At 41.8% G+C, this 16,896-nt stretch overlaps 1 protein-coding gene across 7 annotated transcripts in view; it reads left to right on the top strand.

Annotated features, from left to right (window-relative positions):
* tpra1 (transmembrane protein, adipocyte asscociated 1) overlaps positions 1 to 16,896 on the top strand; it is a 74,481-nt gene that overhangs the window by 22,729 nt on the left and 34,856 nt on the right. For 6 of the 7 annotated variants that reach the window (XM_069937366.1, XM_069937369.1, XM_069937370.1 and 3 more), the window contains exons 2-3: positions 3,220 to 3,437; positions 10,525 to 10,657. In XM_069937366.1, coding sequence (XP_069793467.1) covers positions 3,232 to 3,437; positions 10,525 to 10,657 — 339 coding nt within the window. In that variant the 5' untranslated portion in view covers positions 3,220 to 3,231. The remainder of the gene's footprint in view (positions 1 to 3,219; positions 3,438 to 10,524; positions 10,658 to 16,896) is intronic. The other variant, XM_069937371.1, reaches the window with a different exon arrangement.

The raw sequence follows: 16,896 nt of genomic DNA, 5'->3' as shown, positions 1-16,896 counted from the left end.
AACTCCTGAGGAAGTAGAGGTGCTGACGTGCTTTATTCACAATTCCATTGGTGTGTTGGGTCCAGGAAAGATCCTCCGAGATAGTGACTCCCAAGAACTTAAATTTGCTCACCCTCTCCATCTCTGATTTCCCCCAGTGTAAACCTCTGGCTTTCCCTTCCTGGTCAATAATTAGTTCCTTGGTTTTGCTAACGTTGAGTGCAAGATTGTTGTCATTACACCATTCAACCAGCTGATCTATCTCTCTCCTGTACGCATTCTCATTGCCATTGATAATTCTGTTGACAACTATAGTGTCACCGGCAAACTTGTGGATGGCATTGAAATTGGACCTGGCCACACAGTCGTGGGTGTATAACAAATAGATTAGTGGGCTAAGCCCGCATCCTTGGGGTGCGCCTGTGTTGATGATCAGTGAGGAGGAGACATTGATTCCAATTTATACTGATTGTGGTCTTCGGATGAGAAAGTCAAGGATCCAGTTGCAGAAGGGGGTGCAGAGGCCTAGAGTTTGTAGCTTGTTGACCAGCACTGAGGGAATAATGGTATTGAAGGCTGAGCTGCAGTCGATGAAGAGCAGCCCTATGAATGAATTACTGATAGAAAGCTGATAGGTGATATAATCAAGTTACTTCAATCTTGAATGGGTTCTATTTGGGAAATTTGTTTTGCCTTATGTGCAAATTGATAAGCAATCATAGGATCTGTGCGAGGTTATTTTGGAGGGAAATCAGAGAGTACTTTCCAAACAAAAGGTGGATCTCATCAATAGGCTGGGTGTCAAGTGAGATTTTCAGGACTGAAATCATTAGCATATCTCAGCTTTCATGGCAAAGGGAGATGAATTTCAGATAATCTATGATGTCCATCATAGAACAGAAAACAGCACAGCACACGAAAGCTTACATCTGCATTGCAAATGACGCTCAAATTAAACTAAAGCTCCGCTGTTCTCACATGATACATATGCCTCTATTCCTTGTGAATTTATGTGTCTACTTAGCAGTCCCTTTATGTAAATATCGTATCTGCATCCTAATCCATCATTCTCTGAATTTTAAAAAAATTGACATGTACATCTCCTTTAAACACCCCCCTCACCTTAAAAGCATGTCCTCTCATATTTGGTATTTTATCCTCAGGAAAAAAGATTCTAACTGTCTAGCCTTTCATTGCCTCTCATAAACCAATCAGATATCCCCTCAGCTTCTGTTGGATGATGGAAGAGGCTTGGGCTGAATGACCTGTTTATATGATATTAGTATTGGAAGTACATACTGCGTGTAATGTATTGATTCTTGTAATGCTAAAAATATCTTTGGCATTCTCTATACTTGTTAACCAAATTCCACTGCCTGCTCCACAAATGTAGGAATCTAAAACCATCTCTATACTGTAATTGCCCTGCATTGGAGTCAACATTTTAGTGCCGACCCTTTTCAACTATGCAGTGTTTTTGCTGCTGGTGGTTGATGGTGTCCTTGGAATTGTTTGAACATAATCACGGTGAAAGCAATTGAAGCTGGGCAGGGAATCATTTGTTTGATGCTTGGCAAAACTCTCCCCACCATCAAAAACATCTGCATGGTACATTGCCTTTGGAGAGCAGCAGCAATCATTCATCAAGGATCGACACTTCTCAGGACATGCTCTATTTTTGCTGCTGCATCATGAAGGAGGTACGTGTGCCACAGGACTCGTACCACCAGATTCAGGAAGAGTTGCTGCCTCTCAACTATCAGACACCTGAACAACAGACCCATTCAGAGACTCATTTAAAGATTCATAGTTTGCTCATTATTCTCATTATTCATTACTGAATATTTATACTTCTGTAATGCATTGTTGGTTTGTTTACAGTTCTTTTTTTCTTTGAGTAGAGTTTATAGTTACCAATAATTAAAGATTTTGCCTGGCCTGCAGAAAAATAATCTTAGGGTTGTATGTGATGTCATGTATATACTCTAACAATAAATTTGTACATTGAAATTTGAAAAGAGAATCATACTTGGGGTTGTGTTTCGATCTCCATAAACTCCTCTATGTTTGAGAAGAGAGAGAAAGAAACCTCTGAGCCAAATAGGACTGAAACCAGGGCTTTCTGGGGCAATATTGCCCCATTGTCTACCATTTGGAATTGTCGAATAGAGCTGAAGAAAAAGGGACCACTTGTCTGTACTGGCTCTCTCAAAGACAAGTTTGGTATCCCCTGGTTTGTCTCTCGAGACTTTCTCATTACATTTCTTATTGTAAATACACTTTTCTCTCTTCCTAATCCCTTATTTATATCCATGTCATTGCCTCGCCATCGTGTGCCTCCCATTTCTCTACTTCTCTCCTTGTATTTTAATTTTTTCTTTCTTAACTTTTTTTGCCACTTTCAGCTTGTTTACTTGACACTGTCCTTCATTCAATGAGAAGGGTCCTTCTGGAGCAGTCTAACAGATTTAACATTCATATAGTTGTATAAAATCAAAGAGCAAGAGCACAATTACTGTGAAAAGAGTTAAAATGAAAAATTCATACAAAGGAAGGGGAGCATGAGAGCACTGTTGTGGGGTTCATTCAAGAGCCTGATAGCTGCAAGGAAGAAACTATCTCTGGGACTGTTAGTGCTTGCTTTACACTCCACCTCCTTTGCAGTGAGATGAATATGTCTGTGGTGGAATTAGTCTCAGTACGTTGGTTGCCTTTCCAAGGCACTAGGAAATGTAGGTGGAGTCCCTGGAGAGGAGCGAAGTTTGTGCGATGTTCTGATCTTGAGCATATGGAGTTGAACAGTAAAGTCTGCAGACACTGTGATTTATAAACTTATTACAGAATTTAAATTGTGCACAGAAATACGTTCTGATTATTTATTCTTTGTTTCTGAAAGATTCCTCTTTCATGTTCTCTATTCTAAATTCTGTCATTGCCATTTTGATATATTCACTCTTTCTATATTTTTTGACAGGATTAGTCATTAAATTTGGGGTGGGGTGGGGTGTTAAAATGGAGAACATATTAAAATTGTATGAGTACAGCATTGCATTGTTCACACCCAAGTAAGTGGCTACTTAATCCAGGAATCCACCCTCCTCTCTACAGGAGATTGTAATACATTTCTTTATGAGGAATATATCAAAATTCAAATGGATTTGGTGTATCTTGGTGAAAATAAACCTTTTTGGCGGCAGGTGAATTGTTGATGTTTTAAAATACGCTTTTTGTTTCGGACAGGGTTAAGCAGAAATGAAGTTCGTTTCATCTGTGGTGCACTTTGCAGATGACGGTAATCCCATAACCACTGAGCATGAAAATTCAACAATGCCAACGGGCACCACCTCTGGAACTTCAGTGCCTTGGTGGTTCTCCACTGGAACCACAGGAATGGCAGCCAACGTGACCCAGCCACACCAGTGCCTCATCGTGCTCTTTGAAGACATTGGGGTATCACGGTAAGTTTACCCCTCTTCACATTTATTTTTTATGACTGACTTTGTGACACTGTTCGGTGTTAATCACTGAGTGTGGGGAAAAGGCTGAGGTTGCATGGGTCTAATTAGATTGTAAAGAAGCATCATGAACACAATTGGCAAGTGATCTTCAGGAATATCGATTCGTAAGATGGATGCTCTGGTCCTCATTTATTCACCAGAAATAATTGAACTTGAATTGAGTAGCTTCCTTGACCACTTGAGTGATTGGTCATTTACTGGCCAGCATGGCAAACATCATTTTCTAGAAATTCTTAAATTCTCTGAAGAATTACCTTCTCCAGCAATGATTTCACTGGATCTTTTTAATAGTGCAACCCTGCATTAAAGCTGGCTCATCAAAAAAAAGTGAATTACCTTTTTATGGTGAAGGCCTATCAGGCTCATCCAGCGTTGCCTGCATAGAGCAGCATCTGGAACTGTCTTCTGGAGCTGAGGGAGGTGGGATGAGTGGTGTAGTAGCCGGGCGTCATCCATATACATCACAAGTGAAAAATTAATATAGACATTCCCTCCCACCAAAAGAACAAAAAACTTTAGCCATCACTAATATGAACAGAGTAATGATGCGATGTGAGTAATAAATATCTGAACAAATCCAGCGCTTTAAAATTCACGCTCTTGGGTTGCGGGCTGACAAAATCATCAGTCCGTTCCTTTGCAGCTGCTTAGTGGCATTACCTTTCTGGAAGAGGCGGAGTGTGTCACTCCACCTCTGAGTGTACCCCACTAGACATTCGCCTGCTGAATCCGCCCTCGGAGCTTTCACGAAGGTAGGTGAAGCGATGTAAAGACGGAGAATATCTGCCTTTACATTCACTTTTTTTTCCACTGTAAAAATGGCTACTGTCAGAGAAGAGAATCTACCAGAGATCTCCTTGGAGAAGGCCAAGGGTGGAGAGGTCAGTGTGGGCTGAAGTATCTATTACACAATGTTTAAAAACTCATCCAATATCCTTTCCTAGTGAGCCAGGTGAGTTTTTACATGGTCTAGTAGATTCTTTGTCCCTCTTTGGCTTTCTCTGCTACCAGACTGAGGCCCAATGTAAACTTGACAAACAACACCTCATAATCTGTCTACAGCCCAATGCTGTGAACATTGAATTTTCCAATTTCAAGTAATGAATCCCCTCACTCTTCTTCTGAGCTACTTCTGTTCTTCCCCCACATTTTGACTCCTTTCTCACCCATTCCCACTCATCCTCCTCTGATTCCATCCTCTTCCACCCACATTTTCCCTGAGGATTCTTCTCCCTGTTCTCTACTTTGGTTCCATCGGTTCTTCCCCTCTCCATAACAGCCTTTCTTTATACTCTGTTGGCACCTTCTCTTAATGGATTCCGTTCCGGGACTGGGATCTTTTGTCTCCACTTGTCACTTTGCTTCATCCTTAATGACTCCGCTACCTCCACATGACTCCACCCCCCCCTCCCCCTCTCTCCCTCTCTCCCTGGTACCTGACAAGCATCTGCCTTTGTCTGTCATCCTTCACCCTTTCCCTGGTTCAACAATCCCCCCACACTGACCCCCGTCCAACCCTGTCCATTCTGCCTTCCTTGTTACTGACAATCTCCCCTCTGCACTCTCAGTCTTGTTGAAGAGTTATGACCCAAAATGTGGATCATTCTTTTTCTGATATTGCTTTGCTGAGTTCATCCAGCAGATTGTTTTGTTTTTTTTTGATTCCTCGTTACTTGCACAATTTTTTTAAGTTCGGATTTTGAATCTGCAAGAATTGAAATTCTACAGATGGCTGTGGTGGGATTTTAATTTCCACCTTGATCATTCATTCCGCCCTCTGGATTATTAGTAGAAAAAACACAATGTCAGAGGCAGCGACCATTTTGGTCGTTGTTTCTGCACTGGCTGAGGGAGCTGCCAAACCCATTCTTATTTTCTAGAACCCGGTCTAACAGTCTCTGGTCATTCAGGTACTCATCTGAGTATCATTTAAAGCTCTTGATAAAAGGCCCCGACCTGAAACGTTGACTGATTCTCACTCTCTACAAATTTTGCCTGGCCCGCTTTCCTTTGTTCACCACTTGTTTAAATGTGATGTTTCCACCACCTGCTTAGACAGTGAGTTTCAGACCCATAATGACCTCTGGCAAAATGTTTTTCTCATCTCCCTTCTCAATCCTTCCATTAATTACTTGAAATTGTATGTTTCTGGTTATGGTTCTGTCTGCTAAAGGAATTTGATTAAATCAAAATGACTTATCTAATCTCTTAAACAAGTAAATAAGCAGATGCTGGGGTCAAGTGTAATACACAAGTGTGCTGGAGAAACACAGCAGGGTCCAGGCCCAAATCTTGGTTATCTTTTACCTCCTATGGACACTACATGACCTGCTGAGTTTCTCCAGCACTTTTGTGTACTGCTGTCTCAGCTCTTTATACTTTTGCACACCCCATTTTCTCTTCTTGGTCTTTACAGCTTTGCCCAACCTTCATCCATCTTCACTAAAACACATCCTATGTTCACATCTTTCCTGACCAGAAACAGAATGCAGTGCTCAAGCTGTAGCCTATGTTGTGTGTATAGTTCAAGTATAACCTCTTTGATCTTGTATCCCATGCCTATAAAAGAAAGCATTCATTATGTCTTTTTAACCACCTTGTCCTGTTGCCTTTTAATAACCTGTGAATATGCGGTTCAAGGTCCCTCTGTCCCTCCCCACCACTCCATTCCATCCTGTGTAAACGCCTTGCTTTTTGCATCTCCCCAGATATATTGGACTTGGGTGCTGAAAATGTAATTGAAAGTGGAGGAGCAAATTCACTCAGGAATGCTGGTGGGCCGGTTTATATGATCAGAATTATTTCATGATGGTGTGAGGAGTTTTTGAGCACAAATATTGAAGGGTATAAATCGGGTAGGTAGTAGGAAACTTTTCCCCATAATAGAATTGTCTAAAAGCAGAGGGCTGAGGGTTTAAAGGAGATTTGAGGAAGATTTTTTTCACCCAAGGACAGTTGGAATCTGGAATGCACTGCCTGATGAGGGTGCAGGAGTCAGGCAATTTTCCAATATTTAAGAAGTATCTGGGATGACTACTGAATGACCAAGGCAGAGGGCCTCTGGTGGTAAATGCCATTGGTATAGATGGGAGCTTGAGAGCTGGCATGGATGTGGTGGGCTGAAGGGCCTTTTTCTACACTATATAACTATGAGAAATAGAGAGGGGACAAGGCAATGAAAGAACTGAAAAACAAGAATAGGAATTTTAAATTCGAGGTGCTTAATAAGGGAAACACTTGATCTCCCACTGACAATAATTCAACAGAGATTGAACATGAGGAAATACAATGAAATAGCTGTTCATAGTTTTACATCTCAAAGTAATATTATTCAAAGGTAATAGCAACAATACAAAGTAATATTACATTTCAGCTGTTTATTGCCCTAATTGTTAATTCCCCCACACCCCCCCCCCCATCCGGTGTAATGCGTTGTTGTTCAGCAGTCAGTTGCCCAACAAGAGGCATTTAAGGCCAGTTTCAACACGTTGACTGAGACCAGCTGCATTGTCACAAGCCAGTGATCACTTCACAGGTGGTCTACATTTGCTGCTGTGAACTTGGGGATGCATTTCCCACCAGAGCCATTCTTAGGAAGGGTAGGGTGGGGGTGGCAAGGAATTGGAGGAAAATAGATGTATTTATCTGAAAAAGCAGCCATTTAATAAAACCACTCTGTGGGAGCCTGGCAAACTAATTGAATTGCACTGAACATGATTTTCTCTCTCCAAACTCAATTCCCTTTAATGGATATTGGAATTGATTTGTGTTTTGAAAAGCCCTGGGGATTAGGGAAAGCAGTGCTGAATTGCAGCGCCTAAAACTTGTCATACATCGCTGTTTTTTTCAGCTTCTTGCCTCATTTTCTGTTTGTAATACCAAAAATAAATTGCTTGCTGATGAATGTGTTCTTGCTTTGCAGACGCTTGTTTTATTTGTTCATCTGATCTACACTCCCTGAGCCCTCACCATGATTTCCTGCATCACTCTTCTTAGCCTCTCCATGTTGTGGGCCTGTGCAATTGCCTTATAGCTACATCCCCAAATGACTTCTGTTCAGACAGGAGCTCAAGCAATTATGTTACATTTTGTTCCCATTCTGAAGTGTCTCCCTACCTTCCAGGAGTGGCTGTTCACACGGGAACAACCAAAATCCATTAGCCCGTTGTTCGCGGTTCGCCTGCAGTTCAGTATAGACTGCAAGCAATCCGTGAAAATGTTCAGGGGTCGCGGAGGTAAAATTTCAGAACAGGAATTCCCGTTACCATATTTTTACACAGACCACGCTCCAGAAAATTGGGAATAATTTCCTGGAATGAAGTGGAGGTGGTTTTTAAAAAAAAAACCCATAAATGATTCAAACCATCTGCTGGAGTAGCTCAGCAAGTTCCCCAGCATCAGTGATGGGGGGGACAAAGGACTTAATGACAGGTTCCGGACTGAAACATTGACAATGCTTTATCTTCCACAAAAGCTGATCAACCCACTGAGTTCCTCCAGCAGATTGTTTGATGCTCCAGATTCCATCATCTGCAGTCTCTTGTGTGTCCCCATTGCTTGATACCTAATGGACTACCAAGTACATCTCATTTTGCCCATGCTCTAACATATATTTTTTCTGGCCAATGGTGTGTAGCAAGCTAATTGGCAGTGTGAAATTGAGTCAATTTCCTTTCTTTTTTTTCTGAGTAGATCAAGAAAGGAGCTTGAGCTGCAGCATCCCAGACCAAGGGAAAATCTGTGACCTATTGGTACATCATTGTAGTCTGCTGAAGCAGGTTCTGCATTGTGCTATTGCAATCCCAAATGAAGGGGCATTACCAGGAAAACCGCACTCTGTTGCTGATCGTTGGTGGTACCAACATTTGGATGACACATTAAATTGAAGCCTTATCTGACACCTCAAGTGACTGTAAAAGGTCTCGTATGGTTTTTAGACTGCAGGCATATAACGGCACAATCAAAGAATTTTTCTGCCACATGAGCAGTCTAAAAGGAATGTGCTGCGATTTATCCTGTAGGACCCCTACAACCTTTTGGAGGAAGCTTGCATTGTAAATCGTACCGGAAATATTTGTTGATGGTCATCCACTCTACTGCACGTCCAACCACCAGGACTGTTGCCCTCAGGTACTTGCAGTCTAAAAAGGTGCCCAATTTGAATGACCACACAGGAAGTAATTATGTTAATTTTTCCGCTATTTTCCCGGCATTGTTGAAAAAACCACAACTTACAACATTTTGAAGAACAAATGCCCTGGTCTTTATTTATTTCTCGGTTAGTGGCACTCAAACAGATAACGTGGTCATTGTTACATTTCCATTTGTGGAGGTTGACTGGGTCACATTATCTGCTGCCCTTGCCACATCTGGGAAGAGTTGATAAGAACATGAGGGGGATAAAATGGGTTAGGATGACTATAAATGGGTACATGATGCTCAGTGTGGACAGAACAAAGAAAATAAAATAGAGGGTTATGAGATGGGGAGGATTTAGTTTTTCTGGGGTATATATAGGTCAGAACAATGTTGTGTGTCTAATGTTCCATGTTCTAACATTTCAGCACAGTATAGATACACTCTGGGTTGCCATTGAAAAGCTCTTTCATATCCCACTTTGCTGTAGGAGAAGCAAATTTAGGCCATTCTTCTTTGTACGTGTTGCAGCGCAATATTCACTGGAGGCTACGTCTTATTAATGCCTGTGCCATGTGAGATCTTTAAATATTAAAGTGATCATAAAAAATACTCTACAAGAAGGTTGGATGTGTACTTGGAGGTGAGGGGGTTGGAGGGTTATTGGCGGTGAGTGGGAGGTTTGAGCTAGTGAAGTTGTTCTAGTGAACCGGTGCGGACTCGAAAGGTTGACATTGCCTGTTTCCGCTCCGTAAATGGTTATATGGTTATGGTATAGGTCATTCAGCCCATGCTGTTGTGCCGACCTATGTAAACTTACTCCAGAACAATCTAATTTTCCTGCTCTCACACCCATAACTTATTTTTCTTACATCCATGTGCCTATCTTAGAGCCTTTTGAATGACCCTATTGTACCAGCCTCCACCATCACCCTTGTGCTCCAGGCACCCACCACTTTCTGAGTTAAAAAACTTGCCTCTGCCCTCTCCCCTAAATTTGCTTCCACTCACCTTAAACAGATGTCCTCTCGTGTTTATGACTTGGTGGGTTGAAAAACCTGTTTCTGTGTTTCATGACTTAATGGGCCTATTCAACAATGCTTACACCTTGAGATTACTGCATATAATGTGCAGCGTATTTGGAGATCTTGAGGGAGTGTAATGTCCTTCTTTCTTGAACATGGTAATTTTTGAATATTTTCAACTATAATGGTATGCCGCTCAATAGCCGTCTATTGACAGGACAATGGTCATAAAGGGAAATGCCTGTTACTTTCCAATGTTGTAGTAGAATCAGGCCATTCAGCCCCTTGAGACCATTCTATTATTCAAACAAATCATGACTATTCATAGGATTTTAATTGAAGTTTGGTTAAACAAAGGGAGTTGTTCATTGCACCAGGTCCTTCTGCAGTTCAGCTCCTCCCTGGTTCTGTAATCTTCAAGCTCTCTGCAACCTTCTGAGAGATCTCTGCCTCCCACTTCTGACCATTTGCACTTAACTGATTTCCTTTGCTCCTGCTGGCATCCGTGCGTTCAGCTGCTAGTGTTCTGTCCCTGGACCTTTGTGCTCTTCTCCTACCTGTCCCACTCATCAAACTTTTGGTCATCTGTCTTATTGTGTGATACTGTCAAATTTTGTTTTCTAACTGTGCCTATTATTGATTGTGGAATATGCAAAGGAAAGCTGTGGTATAAATGAATTGCTGTAAAATGTGTAAAGTAGATGACTGTGAAAGCAGCAGAGATTTAATTGTATTTGATATCATGTTCGGGACAGGTGCAGTAAGCCGAAGGTTCTGTCCCGTGATATATTGTTCCATGTTTTATTTACGTGCAAGGATTGCATATTTCTTATTGAATTTTTCCTCCCTCCGACACCTCCTGACAGAGTTCGGTTCTGGGACGTCTTCCTCCTGATCCCAAATGTGCTTTTCTTTGCGTTTTTGCTCTGGAAGCTTCCATCAGCTCGAGCAAAGATCCGGGCCACGTCGAGCCCCATCTTCACTACATTCTACATACTGGTGAGTCCTCTGCAATGACTTTGCAGTCTGCTGTTATGTGTAGCATGGCGGTCAGATAACCAGGTAATTTAAAGACTGCTGCCCAGTATCTCCTGGAGTCATAGAGCCAAACAGCACAGAACATGCCCTTCAGCCCAAATGTGTCCATGTTAACCAAGTTGGCATTCTGGGCTTGTCCCATCTGCCTACTTTTGGTCCCTATTCATTCAAGTCCTTCCAATCCAAAATTCCATTCAAATGGAGTCTTGTAATTATACCACCTCTATAGTTTCCTCTGGCTGCTAATTCCAGATAGTGTCCACTTGGAATATTGTGTTCAGTTCCAGTCACCTCACTACAGAAGGATATGGATACTGTAAAGAGGGTGCAGAGCAGGTTTTTAAAGATGCTGCCTTGATTGGAGTGCATGCCTTATGAGGGTAGGTTGAGTGAATGGTCTTTTCTCCTTGGAGTGACTGAGGATGAGGGGTGACCTGATATGAGGTAAGTTTTTCACACAGAGAGTGGTGCATGGAATGAGCTGCTCGTAACGGTGGTGGAGGAAGGTACAATAGCATCTTTTACTAGATAGGCCCATGGAACTGAGAAAAATGGAAGGTTATGCAGTCAGGGAATTCTAGGCAGTTGTTAGAGAAGTTATTAGGTCAACACAACTGTGGACCTAAGGGCCTGTACTGTGCTGCAGATTTCTCTGTTCTCTCTGAGAAGGTTGCTCTCCCATCTCATCTTAAACCTATCATTGACCTTGCAACAAGACTGGGAGCATTCACTTTATCTATGCCCCTCATTATGAATTTCTGTAATGTCACCACTCAGCCTCCTACACTCCAGCGAATAAAGACCAAGTCTATGCAACCTCTCCCCATAATGCAAGACTCCCAGTTCCGGCAACATCCTGGTGAATTTTCTTGTACCCCCTCCAAATGATTGATATCCATCCTTTAGCTGATCGACCAAAACTGTGCACAATCCTTCAAACACCACCTCAGGACATTTCTATTTACATCCATTCAGGGTCCCAAACCTCCAAGCTGCAACTGCTGATGTATCAATGTGAACTTGGCAGGGACAGAGGGAGGAATGTATCCCTGCGGGTGTCCTTCACCTTTGCCTTTTTTGCAATCTTCACCCCACCATTCCTGGCTATGCTTTCGACAATCTTGGTCTAGAATTCTGGAGACCCACTTCAAAGACCCGGGCACATAAATCTAAGCTGAAGGGCACAGCACAGTGTGCAGGATTCTGCATTTTGATGCGCAGCAAGAGAACCCTCCTGGGTAGCATGATCAGTATTTATCAACTTCACTGAGGCAAATTGCTTGCTTGGTTATTTTGCTGCAGACTGTGGGAGTTTATATTGCAATAGTGATTACTCTTTGGTTATAAAGTACTTTGGCCATCCATCCAAGATTTCAGGCTGCACATGAACTAGTATACACTTGAAGCATTGAACATGTCAGCCTAAATTATGGGCTTAAATTTCTACAGTGGATCTAGAATCAGGTCCTTTTGAGACTTGGCTAACTTTCTTTTTTCAACACTTGAGTTTCTCTTACATTCTTGAGAGGCCAGAGATGTTTCATTTGTTGATTATAGAGATGAACAAATGAACTCTGCGCAGAGATAAAGAACAGAGAGCATGTGAGCTCATAACATTTTTATCCCCCAAAATTCAAATAATGGAGACCTAAAAAACAAATTTTGAATAGTCAACAAATTATTAAACCAACTTGAGATTTCAAGTAAGCAGTGCATGGGCAGAACTCCTGCCCTTTTCTCGTTCAACTTGTGAGAATGGCCTGTTGGCACTGTGAAAATGCCGTCCTCTTTTGCGTATTGTTGTCTCTTGAGTCACATAATCACTTTGACATTTCCCTTGGAAAAGGTTCTTGTATCATTGCTGCATTTCAAAAGATGTAAGTGTATTTGACAGCTTTGATCGAAATCTTCCCATTCTCCTGGAATGGTGATATAGGGAGGAGACGACATCAATAGGACCTGGCGGAACCTGACATGGAAGTTTTGAAAGATTAGAAACCTCACCTCTGCAGGAAAAAGAAGGCAAGAATAGAGTCTGTGAACAAAAATACAGATTCAGAATATCAATGTCATACAATTGGGAATCAGGACTTACAGCCCTCAGAGTTGGTGTTGATCATCAAGCATCTCTTTACATTAAGCCATTTTATTCTCCATGTAGTCAGACAAGAAGATCTGCAGGTCCTGGGGTCAAGTGCGATGCACAAATGTTTCTCCAGCACATTATTCTCCCATGTTCTCATTAAAGGTTATGGGGAACTGCCACAAAAGAGGACATGAGGCTCGCATAGATCAACCTTGATCACATTGAATGGTGAGGCAGGCATGAAGGGTCAAGTAGACTCCTATGTGCTCTCAAAGTCAAGAAAAGTCCACTGTATTTATGTGAAATTTAAAAAAAATCTATAAATGCTGATAATCTAAAATAAAAGCAGGAAGTGGACAAATGGTCAACAGGTCAGGAGCATCTCTGTGGGACTGATGTTTCAGTTTGTAGACCTTCGTCAGTTTAACCTTTCCCAGCCATCCTTGTCTCATATGGGATGCTTGTCAGCTAATTTGGAGCACAGCAACATTTGTAAAACTTTCTTAGAAATCTGAGAAGATGGCATGTTATTGAATGCTCTGTCAAACTTCGACTGGTGCAGCGTGGAAGTTTACTGACAGGTAAATTGGTAATTTGAGAGCCCAGGAACACAGAAGGCAGCAAACATAGCCAGGTCCATCACAGCCTCTGACCTCCCTTCCAATGAATAAACCTTATGTGACGTGCTGCCTCAAGAAGGCAGCCAACATCACCCTGGTCTCCGCCTCGCTAGTACTTTTGGGAAGAAGGTACAGAAACCTGAAGTCCAGCAACAGTAGACACAAGAGCAGTTGTTTTATTACCAATGGTTATCAGGCTCTTGAACCTCCCCTTCCTACCCAATCATAAAATACCCTGACCTCACAAAAAGGCCTGTCTGTACTGTTAAAATGTCACCTTTTTTCTTGAGCTACTGTAATTGTATTTATGATCTGCTTTAATATTTATTATCTTTCTGTAATTTAAATGAATGAATACAATTGAAGTTTTTTTTACAAAGTACATTTTGGCTGCAGTAAGTAGAATTTTGAGCATACGTACATTGTATTTGCAGTATGTGTATGACAATAAACTTATCATTTAGTGGGCAGAATGGTTGGTCTAGCGGTTAGCACAAAGCTAGTACAGCACCTGCGACCCAGGTTCGAATCCTGTACCATCTTTAAGGAGTTAGTACTTTCTCCCCTTGTCTGCGTAGGCTTTCTTTGAGTGCTCCGGCTTCCTCCCACCCTTCAAAAACATTCCGGGGTTTTGGTTTAATTGTTTTGGGGGAACGGGATCACTGTGCTGTAAATTTAAATTCTACAACAATGTGGCAATGATCATTTTAAATGATCAAAGGATACATTTGGCTTTGTGGGCAACTTCCAAAGCTCCACGTACTCTTTTTCAACCATTTCTCTCTTAGAGTCATGGAGTTTTTACAGCACAGAAACAGGCCCTTTGCCCAACTGAGCCAGCTCTACTGCATTTAATCAGAATCCCTCTCAACTTTCCTTTCTTATCCATGTACCTGTGTAAATGTGTTTTTAATGTTGGAATTGACCCCGCCTCACCCACTTCTGGCAGCTTGTTTTCTGTGCCCACCACTCTCTGGATATCCTTCAGGACCATTTTAAATCTTTTCCCCTCACCTTAAATTTATGCCCTCTAGTTTTAGATTCCTCTGCCCTGAGGAAATGTGACTGTTTACCTTATCCATGATTTTATAATGTCACTGCTCAGCCTCCTTCAGGATAAACAGTTCATTTCTCTCTATCTCTCTCTCTCTCTCTCTCTCTCTCTCTCTCTCTCTCTCTCTCTCTCTTCCCCCCCCCTCCCCCCCCCCCCCCCCCCCCATAGGTGATAAAACAGTTGAGGAAGCTAGTTAAAAGGAACATGGAAGCATACATTAGATTTCAGAAACAGAAAGGGCTCATGAGAATTATATGGTAGCCAGGAAGGAACTTAAAAAAAGAACTTGGGAGAGCTAGAAGGGGGCATGATAAAGCTTTGGCAAGTAGGATTAAGAAAAATCCTAAGTATGCATACACGAACAGAAGGATGACAAGAGTGAAGGTTGGGCCACTTGAGGATAAAGGAGGCAACAAGTGAAAATTTTGCTTCCATATTCACCAGAGAAAAAGACCTTGGTCAAGATGAGGTCAGAATAAAACAAGCTAATGTGCTGGAGCATGTTGAGATTAAGAAAATATTAGGATTGATAAGTCCCCAGGACCAGACGAGATATACCACAGGTTGCTCTGGGATGGGAGGGAAGAGATCACTGGGCTCTGACAATGATCTTTGCCAGGATTGGAAAATGGAAAATGTGGTTCCCATTTTTAAAAAAAGGTAATAGGGAGAATCCAGGGAATTATACACCAGTTATGTTCAAACTATTGGAAAGGATTTATGAGGACAGGATTTATGAACGTTCAGATAAGTGTCTTCTCAGGGATAGTCAGCATGGTTTTGTGAGAAGAAGGATGTGCCTCACCAGCCTAATTGAGTTTTTTGAGGAGTTCACAAAAGAATTTGATGAGGGTAGGGGAGTAGCTGTGCTGTATATGAATTTTAGTAAGGCAGTTGACAAGGTCCCCCATAAGAGATTCGTTCAGAAAGTTATGAGGATTGGAATCTATGGAACCTTGGCTGTATGGATTCAAAATTGGCTTGCCTGTAGAAAGCAGAGAGTTGTAGTAAAGGAAAGTATTCTGTTTGGAAGTTAGTGTAGTCCTACAGGGATCTGTTCCAGACTCCTGGTCTTTTTCATTTTTATAAATGACCTGGACGAAGATGTAAAGGAATGGGTCAGTAAGATAGCAGTTGATACAAAGGTTGGAGGAGTTGTGGATAGTGTTGAAGATTGTCGTAGGTTAAAACATGATTTAAACAGGATGCAGAGTTGGGCCGAAAAGTGGCAGATGGAGTTCAATCTGGATAGTGTGAGGTGATACATTTTGGAAGGTCAAACTTGAAGGCAGACTACATGGTTAATGGTAGGATACTGAACAGTGTTGAAGAACAGAGAAACCTTAGGGTCCAAATCTGTAGATCTCTCAAGGTTGTTGCGCAGGTTGATAAGAAGACCTATAGGATGCTGAACTTCATTAGTCAGGGATTGAGTTCAAAGTTTGTGAGATGATGTTGCAGCTCTATAAATCTCTGGTGAGATCACGTGTAAAATATTGTGTTCAGTTCTAGTCACCTCATTGCTGGAAGGATGTGGACGCTATGGAGAAGGAGCAAAGGAAATTTACCAGGATGTTGTCTTGTTTGGAAAATTTGTCTGATGAGGCAAAGTTCGCAGAGCTGGGACTTTTCTCTTTGGAGCAAAGAAGGATGACTTAATAGAGGTCTATATGATTATGAGCGGCATAGACAAGGTAGACAGCCAGCATCTTTTTTTCCCAGGGTGGGAGTAGCAAACACTAGAGGACGTTTGTACATTGTGAGGGGAGGAAAGTTTAGGGGAGTCATTAGGGGTAATTTTTGTACAGAGAGTTGTGGGTGCCTGGAATGCATTGTCAGGGGTAGTGGTGGAGACTGAAACATGATGGGCATTTAAGAGGCTCTTAGACAGGCATGTGGATGAAAGAAAAATAGAGGGTTATGACGTAGGGAGGGTTTTGTGTTTTTAGGTACCGGAATACATAGATTGGCATTACATTGTGGGCTGAAGGGCATTTTCTGTTTTATATTCAAGAAATGCAGGGAAATAAAAGGACAGCATGTAGACTTATTCTGCCAGTTGCAAGAGAGTGTTGCATTCATCTACTGCACATGACCTTCAAACTGAAACAAAAATAGAAAATGCCAGATGCACTCAGCAGCATCCATGGAGAAAGAAACAAGATTAATGTTTCAGGTCAAAGACCTTTCTTCGTGATTTCCATTAATTTCCAATTAGTCGTCAAAGCAGTCAGTCAGCAGTCTGCTTTGCGAAGCCACTCTGTGATTGGAAAACAGTTTGTGAGATGATTCTGCTTGAGCAAGTACTTATTTGTGCTTAGTTGATTTGAGAGGGGGTGAGTCATTTCTCATTGGCAGGATAATAAACAACATCTCGGAGTGAAATATTTCATTCAGGGCCAAGTAATTAGTCCTACCCTGAGGAAACATTCCCAATGTT

Source organism: Narcine bancroftii, chromosome 5 (genome assembly GCF_036971445.1).
Source record: "Narcine bancroftii isolate sNarBan1 chromosome 5, sNarBan1.hap1, whole genome shotgun sequence".
Lineage (NCBI taxonomy): Eukaryota > Metazoa > Chordata > Chondrichthyes > Torpediniformes > Narcinidae > Narcine > Narcine bancroftii.
This window is presented reverse-complemented; position numbering and strand designations above follow the sequence as displayed.